We start from the raw sequence: 26,680 nt of genomic DNA on the forward strand, positions 1-26,680 counted from the left end.
GACTCAACATTCATTAACCACACTTTTATATGAGTGTGTATCACAAAGCCTGGGCTGTAAAAGTCACCACATGGTTTATATCAGCATTAAAAAGGAGCTCAGGGCCAAAAAAAAAACCAGTTTCTGCTGTTTTTTTTTTAAGTGGTTTTAATGTTCTGCAAATATTAGGAAAGAAGGAACTGGCCACAGGCTTAGACCAGTTAAGTCTAACATGCATCACTTCCACAGTTTGTCCTCTTTCTTTGTTAGTATAAAATGTTGGTATGCTATGTATTACACAAAAATGTTATGGACACAATCGATAAAAAAAGTAACATACAAACTTCATTAACCGTAGAACACTAATTGAATTGAACAGCGTTCCCATTCAAGCGTACTAAGCATGTTTTATTCTTCCAGGATTGTTCATCTGGTCCAACACACCAAACTCCATTTACTTTTTTTTTTTTTTTCTTCTTCAAATTAACAGTAAATAACCGAAAACATTAAGTAGCATGTGATTTTTCTTTACTACGTTTTAAGTAAATCCAGTCTTATGTTTATAAAGTGACAGATGTTAATGAACTGACATCAGTCATAAAACATCTTGTACGGAAATTGTTTAGGCTAATGCCAATTTCCTGTTTTTGGACGCTTCAGTCACTTTGTTTTCTATATTGAAAACGACAAACCGTGTCAAAAGATGTTGCGAAAACTACCAAACAATATTGTCAAAACCTATTGTGATTCACTTAAGAAAATATATATATGTTTGCTTAATAATAAGGGCTGGGTATTGAATCTTAATACTCCTTTGGTATTGACCGTAATGTGTCGTGTAGTGAGTATCAAAAACTGTTAACTACCGAATTTGGCGTTGAATGTCGGGTCAGATTTATTGTATTCATTACTTATGTGTTGATCAGATTGTTCCTGAGGGGTTTTAGACTTTAATTTATATCATTGGAAATTTTAGAACTTACACTTCAACTTTTTTTTTAGAAAAACAAAAGTTTGTCACAGTAGGGTATCGGCACCCATATGGGCTTTGATTTCGAAGTAATATTGATTTTAAAAAAAAAAAAAAAAAAAAAAAAAAAAAGAGTAACTCGTGCACATAAATTTAGGAATGTAACAAGCATCTTCACCAAAGTTCTCCCCATGCAGACATACATTATTTGGAATAAAAAATAAAAAATAAACATGTAAATGATCTTATTAGATGCAAACAAAGCTGTGACAGTGAGCCAGACTCCTACAGCCGAGGCTTTTCCCCCACATTATTCAACAAATATTAGCATAACATTAATATGTAGCCTATCTTTGCTGTGGTTTTACTCAATGCTAATGATTTAGCCTCTAAGCCTGGGTGTATATTATCAAGACAGCAATGTCAACAGGTCGCCATTGTCTCGTTAACGAGCCCGATCTGCAACTCCATGAACGTTGCATGTAAGATTAACATCACAGCGTGGGCTGCCAGGAATGCTGCATCTGAGTCAGATGCTTTTAACCCCTGACAATGTGTTAGATGTGTGGTGTCCATGCACATACCAGTCAAGTATGGGGGAAGGGGGGGGCGGCTGCTCCCCTCATTCACCCCTAGGTAGGAGAGATAAGTTAGATAGGAGGAGAAGAGATATGAGGAAGGGAAAGGGGGGAGAAAGGCTGGGAGGGAGGGAGGGAGGGTGCCAGCAGCGGAAAAATACTGCAGATTCCTCCAACCCCCGCTCCCTGTCTCAGCTGGGCGTGATTGTGACGGAAAGCCCGAGACAAAACCTGAAGAGAAAACCCCTTCAGCAGCAGGCCTTGTTGCTCTTGTCAGCCACTCAAAAGGCTGCTTTACACTATCCAGCAGCCTTTTGTGTGCGTCGGGTGTGGACAATAGGGAGATTTGGCCCACGATACATCTCTGTTCTCAGCATGATGCAGCTCACAGAGGGTCAAAGAGATGGGGAAACCTGGGCACTTTCCACATAGGAGATCATGGAAAAAGTCTCAAGACAGCACGCGACTGATTTCAGCCTCAAAGCATGCTGAGCTTTTACATTCATACCCTTTTCCTCTGTGTGAAGAGACCATTTCTCATAGTTTACATGACGAGTGATGCACTCGATCAGCTGGGTTACAGTGAACATTTTGGGAGCAGTGGGAAACGGGAGCGCTGTTTGTCTTTGCCAGTGACAGGGGGGTTAAAATGCTTGACTTGCATTTCCTGGTTTGTGTTTGGAATTTTGAAACTAAACCCAGGCTGACCCCTGGGAAACAATGCAGCCTTTAGTGTGTGTGTGTGTGTGTGTGTGTGTGTGTGTGTGTGTGTGTGTGTGTGTGTGACACAGAGCATCGGGGGTTTTCTGCACCCAAGCTACAGCAAGAAATGGGGTGGAGGTCAAGATGAAGCACTGCTTTTATAACTCTTTATCTTCGCCGCAATTTTATGACCTCGCGATAAATTCACAAGCTAAATATTTCATTTAGAAGTTATTTGAACAAAAACAGCCTTTCCGCGAGTGAATAAGCTTGCACCAAAATTGCAGAATGTTCCAATCTCATTCAAAATTCGTACTTGATTGAGGGAACGTTTGGCCAGCTGCAACTATTTAGCCGTAACCTCTGAATTTAGCAACAATCAAAATCCTAACAATGTCATCTTCTATGCAAATCAACCTTAAGTGCTTACAGACTTCACTAGCATGTAGGACACGTAAGCAGGATCCACTATCAGCTATGTATAATCCAATTCCAGTGTTAAAATAATAAATACATTAAATGGGTACTTCAGCAATGTAGTTTTGCGTTTCTGTAAAGTTGGAGGATTTACAGACAGCAGATAAATAAAATGGACAAAATGGAAGCAACGGAGGCTTAGCCTACATCCACACTACTACGTTTTTTTTTATTTTAAACCGCCGTATTAAAACGATGTCCATCCTCACAAGCATATTAGCACCGTTTCAGAACTAATCTCCCTCCATACTAACACACCTGAAAATGCATATCACAGACAATTCACGTTCACTGGGCATTGGCGTATTCAGTGTAGGGCCAACAGCAAGGATTCTTTTGTATAGTATCAAAGCTTTTTTTTGTCTTATTTTAATTTATTTACCTTGTATAATCTTTTTCTGTTTTTGTCGGTGTGCTTTTCTTTGCCCTTAACTCTTTTTACTTGACTCAAAGAGCCTGAACAAGAATTCCCATGTGTCTGGACTGTATTGTCTATGCACCAATGGCAAATAAAAATCTTGAATCTTGAAGGCCAGAAACGGCTGTAATTCATTGTCCATATTGAATTTACCAGTCAAGGCTGATGACAGCAGCAAAAAGTTGAGACGGATTCAACTTTTGGAGAAACGCAACCTGACGTCTCTCTGCAATGACCAATCATGTCACTGACGATCAGACGAGAGAGCGCCGTACAGTAAACGGGAAACATTCCTGCCTCTATTGCTGCCTCAACAAAGATTTCAAACACTGAACCCACCAGGAATTAGTGTAACAGCGTACTGTTTCCTGCAACAACAAAGCATAGTCCCTCCGTCACTTTTTTCAAACACTGAACATGCGGTCGGAAACGTCGAGATCTATAAGCGATCTGACGGAAAAACAACAATTGTGAAGAAGTTAAGTTAACTTGTGCTGCATTAGGGCGTTTAACAACACAACAGGACGTCACACAAATGGGCCATTTGGTGACACCCCCACACACCGCCGCACAACCCTGTGAAGAATTGCCGGATCACTTTCTTTGGTCTAAACGCGGCCTTAAGCTTACAAAAACTCTGCATCCTACATTTCCCACAATGCAACTAATAGCATCCTTTTGTTAGACCCTTCCTGCCTGGTAACCGCCCACGTCTTTCAAATTCCACATCCCCAGTTTGTAACACAGGCTCTGCTACAGCATGTAGTCTCCAAGCCCAAGCTGAGATAACCCTGATGATGTTATCGTGTCACTGTTATTTTCTCAGACTTAACAAAGTTCCTCTACAGCCACAGAAGACATTAGACATTTGTTTTCACAGGCTGAGTAGTACTCTTCATGACTAGTAAAACATGTAAAGCCTCTGCTGCCTCCATCTATCAGTTCTAGTAATAACCTTCTAGTAAAGCACCATGTAACCCCTTGTAATACACATCTGATGAATAATGTTTTTATAGATCAGATATGACATATGAAATGGTTTACACAGCACACCACCCAAGTTGGTTGTAAAGGGTAATTCACCCATATTCCTTAATTAGTCCCATGTTTTCAGATGTCTGTCTCAGACTTAGACTTTGTTCTAAGATATCTACTGCCACTACAACAGAGATGAACTGAATTTCATTGATGATGCGAATAAACAAAAAAAAAAAAAAAAAAACATTTAAAAACAGCTATGTGTCTAAAACAATGCTCCAGTTAGTCAAGTGGAACTACGGTTTGCAAGGTATTTTCTATAGTAACTGGTACATTGTTTCTGGGGAACAAAAGTCGCAGTTAGGTGTAATTTTTCCTTCCTTATGCACCACAATAAAAAAAACAATTTCCTCTTCCATTGTATTGGTGTGGAGGCAGAAATCTCATAGGTGGATATCTCCAAACCTACCGCTAGGTATATGTGAGAACAATATGCGTTTGAGTAACTTGGGGTAAGCTGACCCTTTAAAAAATAATTGCACGGGATGTCAGTGTTTTTGCTACTTTTATCACATGCTTTTATTTTGGAAGGCCATTTTATTCTGAGTCTAGTTTTTGTATCTGTTACTGCAAAGTTAGGTTACATACAGTGGTGGAATGTACAGTAACTAAGTACATTTACTCAAGTACTGTACTTAAGTACAAATGTGGAGGTACTTTACTAGTCTTTTCTTTTCATGCCACTTTCTACTTCTACTCCGCTACATTTCAGAGAGAAATATTGTACTTTTTACTCCACTACATTAATCTGACAGCTTTAGTTACTAGTTACTTTACACATTACGATTTTTGCACACAAAAGACATGCAGTTTATAAAATATGATGTTTTTTTATAAATAAAACCAAAACAATGTATGGGCATACAAGTAAATATTAGACCATTAAACACCCAATTGTTTGGATCGTTTGCAGTTCCTAAAATCTGAGGATTATTCTGCATCGGCTACTTTTACTTTTAGTACATATTCCTGATGATACTTGCATGCTTTTACTCAAGTAACATTTAGGACTTTTACTTGTAACAGAGTATTTTTTACAGTGAAGTATTAGTACTTTTACCGAAGTAAAGGATCTGAATACTTCTTCCACCACTGGTTACATATTATCTATTTTACCAGACTGCCACAAACTCCGGGTCAAACATGCTGCAGACGGAACCTTTACCAAGTGAAACCCCTTAGAGCAAATGTCATGAATATTTAACTGTCATCTACAGGCAGGAGGAGGAGGAGTGATAGGACGTGACAATGTGAGATCAAGTGTGTTGAAGGTGTGAATCAGCCCGTTTTATATGGTGGCCATGCACTTGAAAGACAGGGTGATAGATTTGGCAAATAAGCCCGAGTGAAGGCAACTAATAGCCTTTGTGTTTTTGCCTCAATGAAGGAAGTCAGGCGTTTTCACATAGGGTGGCCAGTGAAATATATGGTTTTAATGTGTTCCCTGAATGAGCACATGGGCTGACAAATGGCTGGTTGGGGAGCTGATTTGATCTTCCTCATGTTTTATGATGCCAGGGTCTTCATATGGCCTAATGCTTAGCTTTACTTACAGTAACGTGTGCAGAGGTGATCGCTATACAGTAAAAGCAGGGTTGTTTTTTTTAGTTTTTTTTTTAGCTGAAAGTGTTTGAGGAGGATGGTGATATTGTTGAGTCTGCCTTCTCTGCTTCATTTTGAAGCATAGCAGCTGAAAAGCTCTTTGAGATTTTAGCTGAATCTGTGCTAAACTGATGCTCAACTCTTGTGCTCTGTGTTACCATGCCTGAAGTTCATTCAGAGCTAAAACTTAAAAAAAAAAAAATATATTATAAATTAAAACAAGGTTGCTTTTATTGAAAAGTTGTCAGGCATATTTCTGGAGCACTCTTTTACCCTTTTAAAAAAGGTGGTGATCCTCCAAGTAATGAAACAAATTCTGCTGGGCATTGTACCTGGATCAATTTAAAGCAGAGTTTTCTTCTTGAGAATAACCCAAGAAGACGATAGTCTGATCTGTCGATACAGTTTATTGCAGTCTACTGTTAATATTCAATAACTTACTCATACCTGCAGTTTTTCAAAGTTCTCCACAGTGCTGTCCCATGGGCAGAACAATGGGTGGTAAAGGGGTCAATTTAGTGAATATTGTCACACATAAAGAAGCAGTTACAGACTAGATATAGCACTATTGAAGTTGGTGTTCCTCTGTATTCATTTTGAAGAGTCTTCTGTGTTTCAGTTTTTAGAGAAATTACAGAACTCTTAATCCTTAAAGGCAAGTCCACACACTTGTGATCTTGTAAGTAAACTCTTTTGATTTAGGTACTATATAGGCATTATTTAGAGAGCAGAAACAAACAATGAATAGATTAATCAGCCAATATTCTGATTTATTTATTCATTATTATTTCTATTCGGATGATATTATTATAAGTAAAGTTCCAAGCAAAATGCCAAACATCCCCTATTGAGCCTTCTTAAATGTAAGGATGTGCTGCTTTTCTTTGTCTTATGCGATTGTAGAAATGAATATGTTTAAGTCTTTGACTGTTGGTTGGACAAAACAAAGTTTTTATAAAATGATAATGGCCATCTTTCACTTTTTTCTGACATTTTTCAGACCAAACAATCGGGGTGCAAAATTTACTTTTTTGGCCACACGCCAAATGGCTAGTGAATGTTCAAATTTCACCAGCCACTCAATAGTTTAACTTCACTTTTTTGGCTGGCGAGTGAAGGAAATCTACCAACCATTTGCATAATTTGCCGGCATTTGGCTGGTGGCTGGTGCTAATTTTGAGCCCTGCAAACAATTACTCAAGAAAATAATCGATGATGAAACTAATCATTAGTTGTATCCCTGATTATATCCTGTATTCTTACTTTTTGTAATGATAGAACAGTGTTAATCATCTCTGTAGAGTGTCTAGGTCACACTGTGTGCCTCAGCAAGGGTATTTCTGAGACTGGTTGGGCTTTCTCTCAGAGTCACCTTAACCTCTGTGCTATATAGAGTTAATCACCAAAATAGTTAAATTCTAATCCTAGGATGGGCTCACTGTGTGACACCCCATTGTCTCTGTACAGTGTGGTAGCCCCTGTAGGCTTCTGCAGGCAGCACATTTAAAACCTCGCACCATTTAAATGGTAATCTGTCCCTGGGCTTTAGAAGTCCTCAATTCACCATTCATTATCTGGGAGAGGCTTTATGCCATATACACCCCCCACCTCCTTCTAATTACCTTTAGTACATGAACCCTGCAGCCCCGCTATGAAAACCCCCTCTCTCTCTGGGAGGCTTAGCTCTCAGCTCAGTCACATGCCTCTGGTGAGCTGGCCCTTTAAATGATCTACACACAGAAAAACTCTAATCCTGCTCATTTGAATGTTAAGAGATGGTGTCACTTTGGCCTGTTTTATTGTCAAAATATTGTGCCTTTGAATCAGTGATGGGTGACTAGGTCAGCCATTGACAATGGTCCCAATATCAGGTTTCTTGTATCATGAGGTCAACAGTATCATCGTGTGTGTGTTTGTGGGACTCTTCAGCGGCGTCATCTTAGGGCCGGGCAATATATCGATGTTATATCGACATCAATATATGAGGCTAAATATCGTCTTAAATGTTGGATATTGTGATATGACGCAAGTGTTGTCTTTTCCTGGTTTGAAAGGCTGCATTACAGTAAAGTGAACTTACCAGACTTACTAGCTGTTTAACTATTTGCCTTTACCCACGTAGTCATTGTATCCACATTATTGGTGATTATTTATCAGAACTCTCATTGTGTTAATATTTTGTAAAACAAACACCAATTGTCAACCCTAAAATATCGCCACAATATCGAAATTGATGTATTTCGTCAAAAACATTGTGATATTTGATTTTCTCCACTCTTTTACATGATCATATATATTTTCATAGAATAATAATAATTAACAGTATATAACTTTGTTGGAGCAGAGAATGTCACATATAAAATGCAGTCTCGCATTCCCAGACCTTCTACCACAGCGCTGCGGAGGAGGGTCTGGCTAGTCCACACAGCATTCTGGGATAGGAGAAAAACGTGCTCTGGTTTATTGGCATTTCTTTAAACCAATCACAATCGTCTTGTGCGGCGCTAAGCGCCGGGCGTAGCAGGGTGCCGCTGCAAAATAGCCTCGGGAAGGAACTTGTTTTGGTGGAACATGTACGTTCAAATGTTGTTTTAGTCATGCAACCGAAAAAGATTGGACAGATAGTCTAGCTAGCTGTCTGGATTTACCCTGCAGAGATCTGAGGAGCAGTTAACCATAGTCCTCATAAATCAACCGGAGTTTAGAATTCCAACACACAGAAAGTGGAAGGTAACGGACATCTGGCCAAAATGAGTTTCAACCATTGGAATTTCCGCGGCACCGGAGCAATCCCGGAAGTGGAACGTCGTGGATATAGACTACATAAAATGTGATCCAAAAGCAGCATGTCTATTTCAGTCCACAATCTGGACCAATGGAGATTTTGAATGATAGCAGTATGTGATTCTTTGCCGCCTTATGTGTGAATAATGCCTTTAGCAGTACTGTAGTGTGACCGAAGCTTAAACTACATGATTGGAGTCAGTCAGTAGGAAAGAGATTTAAACCCGTCGGTACAGTCGGGGGTTTCAATCCCCAGCTTGTCTGCCTACATTATTGACTTCCAACCACAGAGTCCCATAGGAGGGTAAAGGTCCCCGTCTGTGTGCGGGGCAGTTTGTTGCATTACACAAGAGTCTTACATTAATCAGATGTCCAGGTTAATCTTCAGGCTCAGCAGGCAGCATTAACCTGCTGGACGGCAGCCTCAGACCTGTTATGTCTACTACATTCTCTCTACTCATGAGCAAGCTCTCTCTGAAAGCAAACATGCTGCTGTCCACATGCACATTCTTTCTTTAGTAGAGCATTAAAGCACTTTACATCCACCAACCACCAGTGATCCTGCAGGAGGCTTTTATCTCCAGCTCAAACACAAAAAAAAAAAACTGAGCTGTAAGTGTACCCAAGAAGAGAAGAATCACGAGCTTAAATGTTACATAATTCTACTTACTATGCAACAAAAGGTTTGACAGCAGTTCAAGCTATGTAGTAAGAGTTGGCTTGCTCACCTGAAGTAACAAAATTGAAAAGAGTCTGTGATTACAATAATTACACCAATAATTACATAAAATAAGTGAAATGATCTGTCTTGTTTTTTCATCACTAGAAGACAATACTGGGCTAAATGACTAATTACAATAAAGAATCTAAATTTTGCAGAATTTGTTTGAGATTTTGTATGTCATGCGATGTTCCCTGCCCCGCAAATATTCAGAACCACTGAATTCACTCACACCTATAGGGTGTAATAATTATAGTAATTATGCATGTCTGATATTATTTAGATTAGAAAAAAATCTCATGTACCCCCTGAAGTACTCCAAAGTACCCCTTAAGGACACACGTATCCCAATTTTAGAAACACTGGTCTAATAATGCGTGTCATTTGTACTTGGAGGTTGGATTGTCCGAGGTCAGAGTCGGAAACACGCCCCCCTGACCTCGGATTTCCGAGCTCGGAAGTCAGACACCCACAGAGTACCCTGAGCTAAGAAGTCCAACATGGCGGCTCCGTGCATCAACAGTAGTGAAAGCTGTGGTAACATACAGTTATAAGCACTAATGTCTTATTTGTGTCTCACTAAATCGTAACACTAAGTCGTACACTCGGTGCTGTCCATCTTCTATCTGTGGATGTGTTGTTAAGCAGTTTGTACGCACAAAAAAAACCAGCGTAATGCGTTGCTAACAATGACTAACCTGGCTAGAGCTAATGAAAACAATGAAAAATACGACTGTGTGGAGCGCATTCAACTCGGGTGCGACGTCATTCCCAGCATCGGCTTCCGAGTTCCGTGGTAAACGGAACGCACTATGACCTATCTGGTCCTGATATGTTGGATCCCAGTGAAGCCTGCAGATCAGCAGCAGGCCACATTCCTGCTGCAGCTAGTATCTAGTTCTCTGTAACCATGGAGTCCAACCCATCTGCTCTCTGCGGCTGTTAGCAGGAGGTGTGTGTGTGTGTGTCTCTTCAAGCTTAAGACCGTGGACAGCAGAGAATATGTGCTCCGACTTAATTCTCGGCTTCCTCCGTGAGTTTGATTATGTGCGTTATGTAGCCTGGAGGTAGATGGGGGATTAAGAGAAGATTTTCCAACCGCCCTCTCAGTTTGCTGTCTTAACAGTTTGAGAGCACCTTCATGATTAGTAAAGTAGCTTCACGAAGAAGGTACTCAGTAATGCCCATCGCTCTTTGATCCTCTCCCCACCCTGTCACATATCTCTGCTCTCCCATACATCCAAAACGTCATTTTGAATCACTTTCTAAGACTTTGGCCCATTTCTTTTCTTGCCAGCTTAATGTCTCATTCTTCATGGTCAGCAAGCTGCCAGCCATGCACCCTTTATAAACCAGCATCACACCAAGTTTAATTCCTACTACTATTTTTGAATGTACTTTGTATCAGGACATCTTGTTCCACACGGTGTGAGCCCCCACTTCCTCTTACCTCAAGCCCCTAAATATCCCTTTGCATGTTCCAAATGACAGCCCTCATTCATTCATGTACCACAACGTGTGCGCTCTTTAAGGAAACAAAAGGTGATGGCTAATGATTGAGAGAGAGCCTGTATGGAACATCCAGGCCAAGAGAGGCTTGGCATGGGCCAGTCCTGAAAATTAGCCACCAATTGTAAGTAGGGCTTGGTATTGTTCAAAAATGTTCGATAACGGTAGCGATACCAAGATTGGGACTTCAATACCGGTTCCTAAACAATACTTTTTTTGTTCAATATCAATTTTATAGAACAATAAATAATTGCGACATTACGGCACAATTTTTTTTATTTATGTTCCAGCACCCTATTACGTGAGCTGTCTCTGGGTAAAGTAGTTTTTCCTGCGTGTCTTTACGACTTTGACAGCCAATCACAGACATTATTAGATCTTGGTAGAAGAATGCTGCATGGTTATTGGTTCACTGACGCTGATGAGATTTACTTCTTAGGTATTGAAATTGAGTACTGAATGACAAGGCATTTTTCGATACTTAAAGGGTAACTACCGTTTTTTCCAACCTATTTTCCTATGTTTTTGTGTCTAAGTGACTGATGGGAACAACAATCTTTGACATTGGTCCAGTATTAAGCGAAATGGCGAAGGCTCAGATTAATATTCTAAGTGTCATTGTGACATTATGGAAAGGATCCCTTCAAAGATAGACCTTTAAAACCTCTTTGAGACCTTTCTGTTTAACCAGAAACAGCTCTTCAGTCGCTAGGGTAAAACCACCAGACTCCATTTAAAAAAGCAATACTTTTAGCGTGTAAAGAGCCAACCTATTTTCACATGTAAATCGGTAAACTACGTGTTTATTTCAACCAAAACTAGAGTTGTGATGGTTGGAAAAGCGGACAGGTCAATCCGGACCCAGCCCGTAAACTCTTTGTTATGAATACTGTACTTTATGAAGTGTAACGTTTTCTACTTTTAAATACATTTTCTACTGATCAATACATTGTTAGTGAAGTTGAACAGCAGTGTAACGGACTGTAGATCTCCCTCCCCCTAAAAACATAAATAGGTTTGGACTTACAGTATTTTTACAACTGAAATACAGTTTTTTGTTATAAGAGAGAAAGTATAGGTACCGAAAAAAGGTACCGGTACCAAATTCCAGGTACTGGTAACGGTACTAAGGCTGACCAGGAGTACTCAACTTGAATGTGTGTTGCTTAACCCTTGTGTTGGCTTGCCGTCGACCATGCAACTTTTTGACCAAAACTTTTTCCCGCTGTTCACCCCGGCTTTTGTTGTTGTTTTTTTACCACGTTTTTGAAGCTTTTTCCAACATTTTTGTCACTTTTTTGACGTTTGGTCACTTTTCCCAAAGTTCTTTGTCACTTTTTCCCGATGTCTTTGTCGATTTCTTTTTCTCTGCACTTTTGACGTTTTTTTCCGACTTTTTTTCAACGTTCTCTTACCAATTCTTTTCTTCATATGCTATAACATTGAATAAAACTCAAATTCAATGGAAGTAGTGAAGTGATTATTTATTTGACTTGTGAAGAGCGTTGTACCGAACCATCCATGTTATTTTTGAAATGACAATTTGGGTGAAAAAAGCCACATTTCTGATATAGTAACTTTTTGAAAATAGGTCGAGGACAACAGGAGGGTTAAAAATTATAAGTTAGTTGATTAACTGTTTTTGTTTTCGCCAATCGTTCCGGACCCCTGACCTTAAAAAAAAAAAGAAAAATCAATTCTGACACGGGCCTTTGAGAGATACGTTTGAGAACCGCTGCTTGAGGAGCTAGATGGATAGACTGATAATAAAACTCTCCAAATTGTCAGTCACCAATTGAGTTGATTGACGTACAACATTTCAGACAGAGTACTATGTCTCAAAGCTCTTCAGCATGAAGAGGACGTTTCAAGTGATACTGCTGTTGTCAGAAGAAGAGAAAGGAGAGCCTGTAAACAAATCAGCCGTGTCGTTTTTAGCTCGCTGCCTCCTCTCATCAGAGCTGCTGAATAAAACATCCTCGAGACGTCTCCGCTGCCTGTCCCGCTGCCTGTTACACCTTCCACTTTCACAAAATAAGAGTTATAGGGCTTAAGAATCCTTTTGGATTAGCCAGCGCCTGGCTAGTGCTTAAGCCCCAACCGCCCCCCATGGTCTCAATTAAAAACTTGTGCCTCCAGCGAGGTTCTTGCACCTTTTTTTTTGTCACACTGTGGATGAATTAGTGTTAAGAGGTGGGTTGAAGTGGTTCTAAATAGGGCTGAACGATTAATCGTTTTCAAATCGGAATTGAGATTTGAAAGAATGCGATTAGCTAATCGTGAAGGCGGCGATTGTGCAACATTTAGTTGACTGTTTGGTGTAACATTTGGTTTAACATATTTCATTCCTATTTTTATTTTTATATTTTAGGGTTCAAGTGCTGGAATAATGTTGCATATCACAGATTGTTTACAGAAATGTCCAATTTTTTGTGTTGAATTCTTCCAACAAGACAAATTTCCTTTGGGATTAAAAAAGTCTATTTTATCTCATTTACAGTGGATATTTAATTTATTTTGTATTACTTTATTTAACATGATCATATAAGGTGCACTATGTAGATGCTGCTATTAAAGCTTTAGTGCGTAACTTTTTGGTTGTGTCATTATACTTGCCTATGTGTTCTTGTTTTATGTGTATGTGTTGTATTGTTGTAGCGTATCTTTTGTTTTAAGCCATCAACCTGCTAGGGACTGCAGATGAAAAATTAGCCCGCATGGCTAAATCTGGCACATTTACATGTTGGACTCTGTGCTCATGTTGATAAATGTGCATTCAGCCCAAGTTCTAAATGCATCCCTTTTCCTTTTTCTGTTCTGTCCCTTTAACAGATGATCCAGCGGACCAGCGTACTTGCCTTATCTGTGGAGATCGCGCCACGGGCCTGCACTATGGCATCATCTCCTGCGAGGGCTGCAAGGGCTTCTTCAAGCGCAGCATCTGCAACAAGCGCGTGTACCGCTGCAGCCGCGACAAGAACTGCGAGATGTCGCGCAAGCAGCGCAACCGCTGCCAGTACTGCCGCCTCCTCAAGTGTCTGCAAATGGGGATGAACCGCAAAGGTAACGCGTGGACACATCACAGGGACATTGTTTCCATTTGCATTTTTTAACACTTTAAAGCAGGGGTGTCAAACCTCAACTTCACTAAATTGCATCTTTCAAGTTTATTGTCATGTGCGTTTAAAAGTACAAAGTACAGAGATAATGAAATGTGTTTTGCCGTGGCCCTCTCTTCTCATAAAAAAACTACAAATATGATTTAAATACAATATAATGAAATGACCTGAATAAGTAGTACAATCTAATATGTTGTAGCAACCTAAAAACGATCGCAGCCATCAGGGCCACACTGGAAAAAGGCAATCCCATTGGATTAGATTAGATAGACTTCATTGATCCCAAATTGGGAAATTTCCAGCGCTACAGCAGCAAAATATAAGACACACAGCACACATACATACAATAATATACAAGAAATAATAAATAGGATAGAATACAAGAACAACTATTCCAAAAAAATATAAAAAAAATACAAAGGGAAGAACGTACACAGGTATATATACAAGTGGCGAATAAAAATGTACAAACCTACTTAAATAGTATTAATACAGATATAAGTATAACCTATGTTGGTACAAGTTGCATATTGTGCAGTATTTTGATGTGTGATCAAGATAAAGTTTCTGATCTTTCTGGAGTGGTTTACTGGTCTGGCCCACTTGAGTTCAAATTAGGGGGATGTGGCCCATGAACTTAAATAAGTTTGACACCCCGGTTTTACATCATTCTGTTGAGTAACCCCTAAAACTAAGCCGAATCAGCAAATATTTTTAGTTATGAAAACCTAAAACATGGCACATGCCAAGAGGGATTTTATCTGCTGCTAACGTCCTGGAAGGAAGCACCCTAACCATGGGACTTTCTTTGGCCTTCTGAGGGAATGCTGGAGATGGCTCAATCCGGTTAGTTAAGTACAACGCTGCCTCCCAGTGGGCGATAATCGTAAATGAGCCTGCAGTGCTCCTTCAGCCTGATAGCCTCATTTTATATGATTTATCCTCTAAATACTGTGATTTAAACTTGTGTTGACACGTGAAATAGATTCCTTTAACTTTTAGCAAACTGTTCCCGGGAAACGGGGGAAAAAAAAAAAAAAAACATCTTTGCCTGCCAACACAAACAAGGAAAAAGTTCTGTTTTGAAAAAATCCCCACATGGAAATAAATGATGTGAAGTGTAATTTGTTTCAGCCACTGGGTGGTGCTCTGATACTTATCCTTAATCATGTTCTGTTTGTGGACCATATGTAGATTTCTTTTTTTGTATTTCTTTTTGTCATGTAGCAATCAGGGAGGATGGCATGCCAGGAGGGAGGAACAAAAGCATCGGGCCTGTTCAGGTAACGTACCGCCTTCCTGTTCAATACTCGGCAGAAATGTTGTTTTTGTGACACTCGCTGACCCCCTGCCACTCTATACTGTACATATTATCGTCCCCCGAGTTAGCTCGCTGCGATTGCATTCAGAGCACAAACCATTCACTTAAACAACACTGAGTTTGAGTGCTGTGATGCTAATGATTTGAGTGTATGTAACGAGAGTGAGCCCTGACCTTGTTGTATCATCGGTATAATCATGTAGCCGCTTATTATTCCCTCTTCAGAGCCGGCTTCATTGTTAACACTGACGAGAGAAACAAGCGGTGAGGGATAATGTGTGACACAAGGCTAGGTAGGGATGTGGTCAATTCATTCCAGCTCAATTCAGCAAGTCCATTAAATAAAAAACGCCCGCTTCCATTTAAATACCTCCCTGGCATTAATAATGGAATGAATTGCTGTTTCAGTATGCGTATTGAATTCATGGAAATCAAAGTAAATTGACCCCCTGAGCCACGGATACAAGACACCACATTTAACTGGCATGCTGATGCCTTTCAAAACAGCTTTTTTTTTTTTTTTTTTTTTTTCCTTCGCAGAGCGGCAAAGGATTCCTTTATTTTTGGCTGTGTGTGTATCAGCCAATCAAACACACGCGCACACACAGCCACGTCCGAACATCGAACATGTAACACACACACACACACACACACCGCCTTGTCCGACCATGTAACACACACACACACACACAAACACACACACACACACACACACACACACACACACACACATACACACATACCGCCTTGTCCGACCATGTAACACACACACACACACATACACACACACACACAGTAACACACGTGCAAGCACACACACACACACACACACACACACTTCCCTGTCCGAACATTGAACATGTAACACACACACACACACACACACACACACACACACACACACACACACTCTTCCGTGTCCGAACATCAAACATGTAACACACACACACACACACACACATACACACACAGTAACACACGTGCAAGCACACACACACACACACACATACACACACAGTAACACACGTGCAAGCGCACACACACACACACACACACACACACACACACACACTTCCCTGTTCGAACATTGAACATGTAACACACACACACACACACACACACACACACACACACACACACTTCCCTGTTCGAACATTGAACATGTAACACACACACACACACACACACACACACACACACACACACACACACACACACCTTTTGCCTCCTTCTTTCTGGCTTCCTATTTCGCTGTGTGATTGTGCATCCTTGCTCTTCAACATTTGAGTGAAAAGCAGTGTGGTGCTAGTAGATGCTAATCCATTGACCTGAGATACACAGTCCAGTGCTTTTGGACACATGAGGATGTGCTGCAAAGAAAAAAAAAGCCCACACCCTCTTTAAGTGTGTGTGCGTGTGTGTTACAGATCACAGAGGAGGAGATAGAGCGGATCATGTCAGGCCAGGAGTTCAAGGAGGATGCCCCGGAGCACACCTGGGGCACCAACGGCGACAGCGACCACAGCTCTCCGAGCAACGGAGCCTCGGAGGGCAATCAGCCATCGCCCGCCTCCACCCTGTCATCCAAGTGAGTCACTCGTCTCATCCACTCAGCCACTGCAGCGCCCGGCACTCGCCTCACCATTGAGATAATGAGCCGGCCCTGACAGACACCTCGTTCCCATCTTAACCAGACTTTTAGTTAAAAGGTATTCATCAGCCGAAAAAATTCTGAATATGCCCGCTCCTCAGACTCGGCTGATGATAGCAAACACAAAGAACTCGCTGCACTATCTGCAATTCTTGCTGTGCAGATGAGCACAATGTCTATCTGCACTCATCAAGGACAAATACTGTCTAGCTGCTCGCCTGGCTGTATTTATTTTAGTCTCGTTATGTATAAACATAAGGTTTATTACCACGGGATAGCTATTCAGAGGAATACTTTATCAAATGAAATGCGAGCAGAAATGAACAACACTAACCGAATGCCTGTGCAGTGTAGGCATTAGTATGCAGGTACAAAATGAGTACTGTAAAGTTTTGTATGCTAAGATTTGTAATAGTAAATAGAGTGGAGCTCTACATACTTTTACTTAACATTTTCAATGCGTAACTTTTATTTTTAAGAGAGTATTTTGACAGTGAAGTATTACTACTTCTACTTAAGTAAATGAGCTGAATACTTTTTCCACCGCTGAAACTACACTAGCCTACACTAGAAAGATGGTACCCGAGTGTGTTTCCCAAAATGTCCCATTATTCCTTTAAATATAAACAAATATGGCCAAGTGTGTGTAACCTTTTGACCTTTGTGTGCTTCCAGCCGCTCTGTGGAAATGAACGGCTACACGGCGGCCCTCAGGGACCAATACATCAACACCTCCATGTCCACACACTACCAGCTCCTGCCTCACCTGTTCAGCTACGCGGCCCAGTCCGGCCTGCTGGCCCCCCAGCCCCGCAGCCTCTACCCACAGTCCCACCCACTGGTGCTGCAGCTGGTGGCTGCTGAAGACCTGGCCCCCCTGGCAACCCCTATGCTCATAGAAGACGGGTGAGTCCATCCATACACAAGATACTACATATTCTAACTAGGGATAGTCCGATTATCAGGCAGGTGTAATTTTCACGTCATTTCGACGCTTCCCATTCATTGCTACGGGAGCAGCCGTGCTATGCATTCTGGTAGGGTCGCGGGGGACTGGAGAAGATAGGCGTTGAGTCGCCCGCTCCTCATTTGCATAAAGTTGAATCCAGACAACTTCATGTAAATGAGGAGCGGCCGGCACCAGAGCTGAAGATCTTTTGGGTTCGGTCTTAATTTCTATCATTGTACACGAACTCGGGCCGGGCTCGGGCTTGCGCTCCGGGTTGCGTGGTAAATGAGCAGGTGGTCAGGTGATGTGTTTCAATTAGCGCGAAAATGGATGCTGATGAGGTGAAACGGAGGCTGGCCTCTGGACTTATGTTATTTTTTTGTTCCAACTTCCAAGTGGCCTATAGCCTACGTTAGTCATGAATAAATTATGTTAAGCAATGTATAAATGACTAATTCTTGACAAAAGGCAAAAGAGCTTAGTGCGTGCGGACATTTTAATAATGTCGGGCTGTAAACGGGTTTGGGCTTTTAAAAAGCTGTCAATCAAAATGTACTTGTTGGGCTTGGGCCGAATTCTGTCAGGCTCTGGCCTTGTCGGGCCTAACTTTTAAGGCCGATTACAGCTCTAGCCGGCACGGCTTGCCCGCCTCTTAAAAGAAACACGTTTTGTGTACTATGTTCGTAAAATAAGAAATTGTTTTCCAAAACAGCTGCCATTTTGGTTGGTTTTGAAATTTGACACGTACCATTAGTGTGGTGGAATAACAATGTTGGCATGGTGACTTCAGCATTCAATATGTCATCAATCAAATGACATCGTGGTAGTGGTGATCCAGAGTGAACACTGCAAATCTGGTTTTACATAACAAGCCAATATTTTGGTCATGTATCACTTCCCTATTCAAACATTTTTTTTTTGTGTCCCAGGTACAAAGTGACCCAGGTGGAGCTGTTTGCGCTGCTGTGCCGCCTGGCGGACGAGCTGCTCTTCCGCCAGATCTCCTGGATCAAGAAGCTGCCGTTCTTCTGCGAGCTCTCCATAGAGGATTACACCTGCCTGCTCAGCTCCACCTGGCAGGAACTCATCCTGCTCTCCTGCCTCACCATCTACAGCGCCCAGATCTTCGGAGACCTGGCCGACGTCACCGCCAAGTACACACCGTCTGACGACGAGCTGCAGGGGTGAGTGGAATGCTCTCAGAGAGTAAAGAGGGGTCCCAGAGTGGTTGCTTTATTTCCCAGTTTATTGCCAGACCTAACAAGACCTAAACACGACAATTAGTTTGTAACCATACAACAAATTACACATGTAAAGTATGACTTCACTGGGGAATTTTTGCATTTTTTTTATTGTGGACCCTATTTTCCCATGCATTGGTGTCTAAGTGACTAATGTGAACAAAAATATTTGAGATCTGTCCAGTATTGTGCGAGAATGTTGTGACCGGCAGCCGCGTACCGGGCTGCAATGTAATCATAAAAGGCAAATGCGCATCGTCAGTTTCTGTCCGCTAAAAGGGCTGTTTCTGCCACCGACAGGCTCACATTATTATTCCAAGTGTCTGACAACATTATGGAGAGGATCCCTACACAGATAGGCTTTTTTTTTAAAGAGTTAGATCCTTTTTGTCCGACTAGAAACTGCTGCAAAATGACCACTGCCTAACTCACCGGACTCCATTTAAATAAACAGTAATTTTAGCATGTATATCAACCAAACCAGAGTGGTGATTGTGGACAATGGAAAGACGAACCAATATTTGATTTGAGTTTTATTTAGTTTCTGTCGACTTTAAATGATGTGTGTTTCACGAAAATTACTGTTTATTTAAATGGAGTTAGGGTTAGCGATTTTGGGGATGTATCATGTTAAAAAAATCTTCAACAAAAAGGAATAATAATCTGAGCATGTCACTTGCAAAACAAGCACTTTTGGTGGACGTAAAGTGACGGTGCGCGATTGCCCGTTAACGTTACATCGTGGCTTGTCCTTGCTTAATACTGTACCAGTTTCAAATACTGTTGCTCCCATTCAACTCCAGGTTGAAAAAACAAAGTTCCCCTTTAATTACTTAAAGGTGGAGTCTCAGTTCTAATCCAAAACACTTTTTTTCAAATTCAGTGAATATCTTCTTATGGCTGTCTGTTCTATGTGTGCGCTGGAAGAACATCTTGGTCCCCATCTTGCACCCAACGCAACGCAGCGCAGTGCAGTGCAGTGCAGTGCAGCGCAGTGCAGTACAAAGCCCGACGCAAGTGTCTTTGTTAGTTTAAGAGCGACGCAGTTGTTAATTTCCCGTCCAGCGCCCACGTCGTTTAAATGGCAAATGCACCTGCACCCATCTGTGCGCCCATGGGCATGCTGGTCTTACAGGGAGGTGTGTTAGGGTGCATTCTTGGCGTGTTGCTATTTTGAGGCAGCGGAAAGTGATCGCGCCATTGACCAACAAAAACCTGGTCTAAAGTCAATAACGCAGCATTTCATTGTTATTTTAACGCCTGCTTCACCTCGTGGAGTTTTGGTGGCATAGTGCTCGTGCCATATATGATCTCTTTGCGTGCACTTCACGCATGAGCAGATCAGTTTCCTGAAAATCTCTCCTTCCTGCTTAGCAAATCCGCCATCATAATAGCAGTGCGCCATGGTACAAACGCGCCTGGCTTTAAAAGGGAATGGGAGATGACACTCTGCTGGGTTTATTGCATGTTACGCCCAAAACACACTTATGATTAATTAAGACACTAAGTACAACCCTTTTGCACCACGCGCCTTGCGCACAAACCCTTTTTTAACGTCGTTAAACTAGCAAAAGTGAATTCTTACACGCTCTAAACGCACCTGCAACGGGCACTTCACACCGTGAGCTTAGATCGTTAAAATAGGGCCCCTTGTGTTCATGCACAGCCCTGGCTCTGTAAATGGGAAACAAACACAACAATAATACTGCAGGGGAAAGGTCATGATGTATAAAGAGAAAGGGAGTGAGAGGGCTGGGAAATCTGGCACGCTAACACTCTGAAGGTATTTGTTTGGGTTTTGGGTTCAAATATCAACAATCTTTCTTTAGAATTGCAGACTGCACCTAAAGCTGCGCCGATAAGTATTTTCTATAAACAAGAACTGTAATGTGAAAGGAGTCGCTGATACTATAGTCACCAACTCTGTAGTTTACCTCAACTCAATGGAGCGTTTCAGCATCTGCTCATTGTTTGCTTTTAGGCACCAAAGTATATTTTTTTGTTTAATTTTACTTTACAGTAACAAATATAATGAAAGAAACCAAGATAAAATACACAAGGATTGGCGAAGAGAAGCAGGGTGACATACAGAACTTAACACAACACCTGCATAAAACAAAACAAACAAGGGTTAAAGTATAGTCATAATAATATTTTTAACAATAATATATATCATGCAGTTATCATGATTTTAAATTAGTGCAATAACTGAATGTTTCAGGGAATCTGGAGCCCAGAGCAGAGCTAAAAATCAAACTACTGCTAATGTTGCTGTGTGTGTGTTTGTGCTGGGTGTGTAAATAAGCAAATGTAAGCTAACTTTGTCATAGCAATATAATGTTTATAATATGCCAATATTGTTTTTGCAGCTTGCTCCACTGTCCTCAAAAGGGAACTACGCCTATTTTCAAAATACTTACATGTTATTCCAGTGGTGTAAGACAGTCCAAAAATATTAGCCAAAACATATACAACTCCCAAATCCAAAAACTAGTGCTAAAACTCAAATATGTGATGTCCTCAAGTATAAAATGTGGAACTGCTTAGACAATGCATTGGGAAAGATAGTTACAGGTGACACTGAAAACACCCAGAGGAATGTTCTCAGAATATGGGAACTGACAGGAGAATGAAGAAAACCAAATCACTCTCCCATTCATTGTCTTTGGAGCAGCTTCACACTTTACACCTTATGACATCACAAGTGTAAGACTTGTTCCTGGCTTTGAGAGCGAGAAGCTCATGTTAACAGATATTGATAGAACTCCCCAATGCTATGGCAATGACATGTTCATAATTTAGGTGGTGCGTTCCCCTTTAAGTGGCCAAAAAAAAACCCCGGTTATTAATGCTTTAGTCAATATCATTAACGTTATTGCTCTGTTGCCGCCGGAGGTTCCGTCGGATGCCCCTCACCTTTCGTTTTCTTTGTGTTGGCATTTTAAAGTCCGGTGGATTTCTGAGGACTATGGTTAACTGCTCCTCAGATCTCTCCAGGGTAAATCCAGACAGCTAGCTAGACTATCTGTCCAATCTGAGTTTTCTCTCGCATGACTAAAACAACTTTTGAACGTACACGTTCCACCAAAACAAGTTCCTTCCCGAGGCTATTTTTTGCAGCGCAACCGTCGCTCCGTCCGGCACTTAGCGCCACCCAAGACGATTGTGATTGGTTTAAAGAAATGCCAATAAACCAGAGCACGTTTTTCTCCCACCCCGGAATGATGTGTGGACTAGCCAGACCCTCCTCCGCCGCGCTGTGGAGGAAGGTCTGGCAATGCGAGACTAATAATGCTTTTATCCAGATGTTTGTGAGCTGACTACCATGATCTACCATACATCAGCACAACAATGAGGTAGCTAGCCACATAAATATGTCCGACATCTACAGTACATTTACATAGCCTGAAGAAATGACCCTCATTCATATGTGTTAATATCTCACCTACAGTGACTCATATAGACTCCTACGTCTCTTTTGTGGAGGCTATCGCACCATTAATATACACAAGATATTAAACGCTAGATTTAGCCTCTGGGAGCATTGCCAATTCAATATTTCACTATGATGAAAGGTGGATATCAGGAATGAAATGTTCCCCACTGTAACGATAATCCTCTCAAATGGCGAGACGTTCCACTCTGTGAGCTGAGCATCTCCCAAAGTTTGATATTTTTTCCTTATCACAGCAGGGAAGATATTGTTGTTGGATGAGGGCCAGTGAAGTGGTCCGTGAACGGGAGGCCTCCTCAGGACAGAGCTGTGGCTAGCACCGTCTGGCATGTGAAATACACACATGTCCCACGTTAGGTAGAAAAGGATGTGTGGGGGTTTGGAATTATCTGACCTCATGACACTGATTCTCCTAATATACGGTGCTGTTCTGCTGCCTCAGTCAATTTGCGTGTAGTTTAGGAGTGGACATCTGATTTACAGTGACAGCACTAAAGTTTGTGAGAGCGATTGGGACTATGAGAGCCAGAAAGACAGGAAATGGAGCTTTGATGAGTGGATTTACACTTTTTGAATGTTTCTTCAAAAAGCTGTGGGATTAGCAAGACGTTAAGCACTTTCAGTAGATCTGACATATTCCCTCCCTAATTTTTGCCTTGTTCATCGAAGCATAGAAGCTTTAAGATAATGGGGCTTGAGGGATTTAATGTTTTTTGACAGTGGATTTTAATGTGAACATGTGGACCGTAAACCTGCTAAAGTTCAGTCTATCTTCTGTTTTGTTTGGAGAATGGCTTTAAAAAGCGTGTGATATTGCGATAATCTAGCTGCCGTGCAAGGTAACAGTTGAACAGGTGTGCCTAATAAAGTGGCCAGTGAGTGTATACCTTATCCACCACTTCACTTTCCCAGCTTCATTTGACGAGTCTGTGTCTGATTCCCTCAGCTTCAGCGAGGACGGCATGGAGGTGATGGAGAGGTTGATATATCTGTTCCGCAAGTTTCACCAGTTGAAGATCAGCAACGAGGAGTATGCCTGTATGAAAGCCATCAACTTCCTCAACCAAGGTAACGCTGCAAGCTCCGCTATTAGGGAGATCAAGCTTTTCTTAAACCCCAATACAGTATTCTCCACGTGACTCTCTCCGTTCGTTTCTATCTCTGCAGATATCAGAGGATTGTCCAACGTCTCCCAGCTGGAGCAGCTGAACAAGCGCTACTGGTATGTGTGTCAGGACTACGCTGAATATAAGTACCCGCACCAGCCCAAACGCTTCCCTGAGATCATGATGTGTCTCCCGGAGATCCGCTGCATCGCAGGTAAAGCCTCTGAGTACTGTATATTACAGTGGTCAGTATTTTTGTTGTGAAATCCAACACTTGTCTATTGTATGGTGTCATGAACATCGCTGCCTTTAGACAAAAATCCGGCGTAAAATGAACCTAGGGCTTAATAACACGTGTACTGAGTCGACCGTTCTCTGGGATTTGTTTTCATGCTAATCGAATGTGACCAGTTTTAGCACAAACCGCTAATTAGCTTATAATGCTAGGCGCCATCTTGGGAAAACAGTCACAACCTATTCGAACGACGAACGCCGTGCTTGAGCTATGTTACTGGTTACTAGTTGCACGCCGTTCGTCGTTCCACTGGTCGTGACTGTTGGCACCTGTCTGTATACGTGAACGGTACTGTCTTTATAAACTATCTTTTTAATAAACTGTCTGTACACTTACAAAGTTCTCAATGCTTCGGTTTACATGTAGGGAGCCTCCTTACGCTACCGTGGAAGTGTGGTGCTATTTTGAGCCTTGTTAGTGGTATACAAATAGCGATTTCTTTTTACTTTACCAGTGCCCCGATGACTAGCGTTATAAGCTAATTAGCGGTTTGCGCTAAAACTGGTCACATTCGATTAGCATGAAAACAATTCCCAGAGAACGGTCGACTCGGTACACGTGTTATTAACCCCTAGGGTCATTTTGCGCCCAATTTGTCCTTTAATGGTATTCCTCTTTTACCAATTCATTTTGTAGGGGGGCTTTTGTGCAATATTACATAGCCAAAAGAAATGGTGGCTCTTTGGCTCCAACCGGCGCATGACCGGAGAGAGCAAGGCCTTTATTTTAGATTAGAGATGCTATTTATTTCTAACATCATTTGTTTTGGAAGTACTTAGTAACGGAGCCTCCCTGTTTTTTTGATCTGCTCCCATTTTAATTTGCTGTTTATGATGTTTGATGTCAATGCAAATGCCAAACTTCCTCCGTGGTTACCTGTTATATCGATAAATTCCGTATAACATTTCCATAGAGTCGCACTCATAACTCTGAGTTTACATCTTCAAAGGACACATTCAGTAATACATTTTCATTCCTTTTTTTTGTTTAGTGTTTCTGTCTATGAAATTCAGCATTATGTTTCACATTGGAAACCTTCCACCAGCTCAAAGGGCATAGTCCCTCCCTGTCCTGATTGGCTTTAAATGTGAAAAAAAATGTGCATGAAGTGTTAAAAGATGAGCGATATTAAAAAAATTCCATTTGACATTTATTCACTATTTTAGTCATATATAACCTACAGACTTTGGTAAACTCGTTTTACTGTTTGTTTTCAAAAGAGATTTGAGGAATTTCAAAAAGTGGAAATCAACGTTTCAGCTTTAGTGCCAGATTATCTCTTTACACATTGCTCTGGAAAAAATGTGGGTGTCACTATACGGAAAGCTGAGTTTGTTCTGGACATTTTGATACAAAACACATGGGGATCAGTTATACCTTAAAAAGGTAAATTTAAGAAGATATGTGAAAATGCCCTTAGGCCTCAGAGGGTTAAGTTATTATTATTATTAAGCTAACCCTACCTTGTTTGCAGGGAAGCTTGTGAATGTCCCTCTGGAGCAGCTCCCACTCTTGTTCAAAGCAGTCTTGCACTCCTGCAAATCCAGCCTGACCAGCTACAGGACCGGCCCGTCGCCCTGCGTGACCACCTCCTCCGGAAACTAGACCGACCCCCCCCAGCCCCCCACCCCCACCCCAAGCCGAGGGACTGGTCTCCCCTCTTGTGAATGTGACAAGCAGCTAGTTTGTTTTTTGTACCTTTTTTCTTTATATATTTATTACACGACAGAGCTGAATGTATGCTGATTTACACTGTGCACATGCTTCTGTACAAAACAAATGCTCGTAGATGCATTGGTCTTTGGAGTTTACAAGTGTGTATCCAGTTTGCTCAATGTGTCAGTGTTGCTATTGTTAGAGCTAGACTTTAAAAGAGTTTATTTTATTCAGACGGGGGGGGGCGGATAGACACATGTGACTACCTCAGGAAAATGTTGTTGCTATTTTCGGGTACCTTTTTCTGTCTGTTAAAATGAAGAGTTGCCCAGTCCAAAACCAAATCCCTTTGGATGCTTTGGCACCTCAATCAGACACTGAATGTTCAAAGGAGCTGCATGAATCAAAGATTGAAAAAACGGTGTTTTGTTACACTGAAAATGCAAAAAGTATTCAGCAAAATTGAGCTACTTTATCTGCATGGACTCTCTGACATCCTACTTATGGGAGGCAGTCTTGTCAATTTAACATTCCGTGGGTTAAGGTGACAGTTGTTGGATCTGTGGGATCTTCAGTGGAAAAAAAAAAAAAAGGAGCATACGGGTATTTTCTACAATCATAGACCGGGGATGTAAGGCTTTATTGCAGGGGAAGGGGAGGATAGCTAGGTTGGCTGTTTTTAGTTTTATTGTTTTTCTTTTTTGACCAAAGTGTTATGCAATGCTTTTTTCAAACACCCAATGATGGGTAGGGAGCTGATAGCTCCACCAAAAAAAAAAAAGATTTCTTATCAATGAAGGATCAGTATAGGAAATTAATCAATCTGTGTCAGAGGGGAGAACCCTCTGCTGGACAGACGAGTATGTTGCCGGATTTCATTCTAAATGCTGCTAAACATGCACACATTTCTTGTGCACACATATATGCATAGAGCAGATGTGATGAGATATGTTTTTTTTTTCCCTCTGCTTCTTGTCAGATGGCTCAATTATTTTGGGCCCTGCTGCCTTCAGTGCCAGGAACTATATCACCATCGGAATAAATTGAAGAAAAATAAAAACGCGAGATTTCACTGTAGCCTGCTCTCAACACCGCTTTTGGTTTAACAAA

The 26,680-nt window shown here is 41.3% G+C and overlaps 1 protein-coding gene across 2 annotated transcripts in view; it reads left to right on the forward strand.

The window, feature by feature from the left end:
• nr6a1a (nuclear receptor subfamily 6, group A, member 1a) overlaps positions 1-26,338 on the forward strand; it is a 113,852-nt gene extending 87,514 nt beyond the window's left edge. For both annotated transcript variants that reach the window (XM_035998392.1, XM_031300850.2), the window contains 8 exons: positions 13,611-13,841; positions 15,125-15,180; positions 16,646-16,806; positions 17,545-17,775; positions 18,748-19,002; positions 23,460-23,581; positions 23,681-23,833; positions 25,389-26,338. In XM_035998392.1, the coding sequence (XP_035854285.1) occupies positions 13,611-13,841; positions 15,125-15,180; positions 16,646-16,806; positions 17,545-17,775; positions 18,748-19,002; positions 23,460-23,581; positions 23,681-23,833; positions 25,389-25,519 (1,340 nt within the window). In that variant the 3' untranslated portion in view covers positions 25,520-26,338. The remainder of the gene's footprint in view (positions 1-13,610; positions 13,842-15,124; positions 15,181-16,645; positions 16,807-17,544; positions 17,776-18,747; positions 19,003-23,459; positions 23,582-23,680; positions 23,834-25,388) is intronic.
• Positions 26,339-26,680: the final 342 nt, after the last annotated feature.

Source organism: Sander lucioperca, chromosome 2 (genome assembly GCF_008315115.2).
Source record: "Sander lucioperca isolate FBNREF2018 chromosome 2, SLUC_FBN_1.2, whole genome shotgun sequence".
Taxonomy (NCBI): Eukaryota; Metazoa; Chordata; class Actinopteri; order Perciformes; family Percidae; genus Sander; species Sander lucioperca.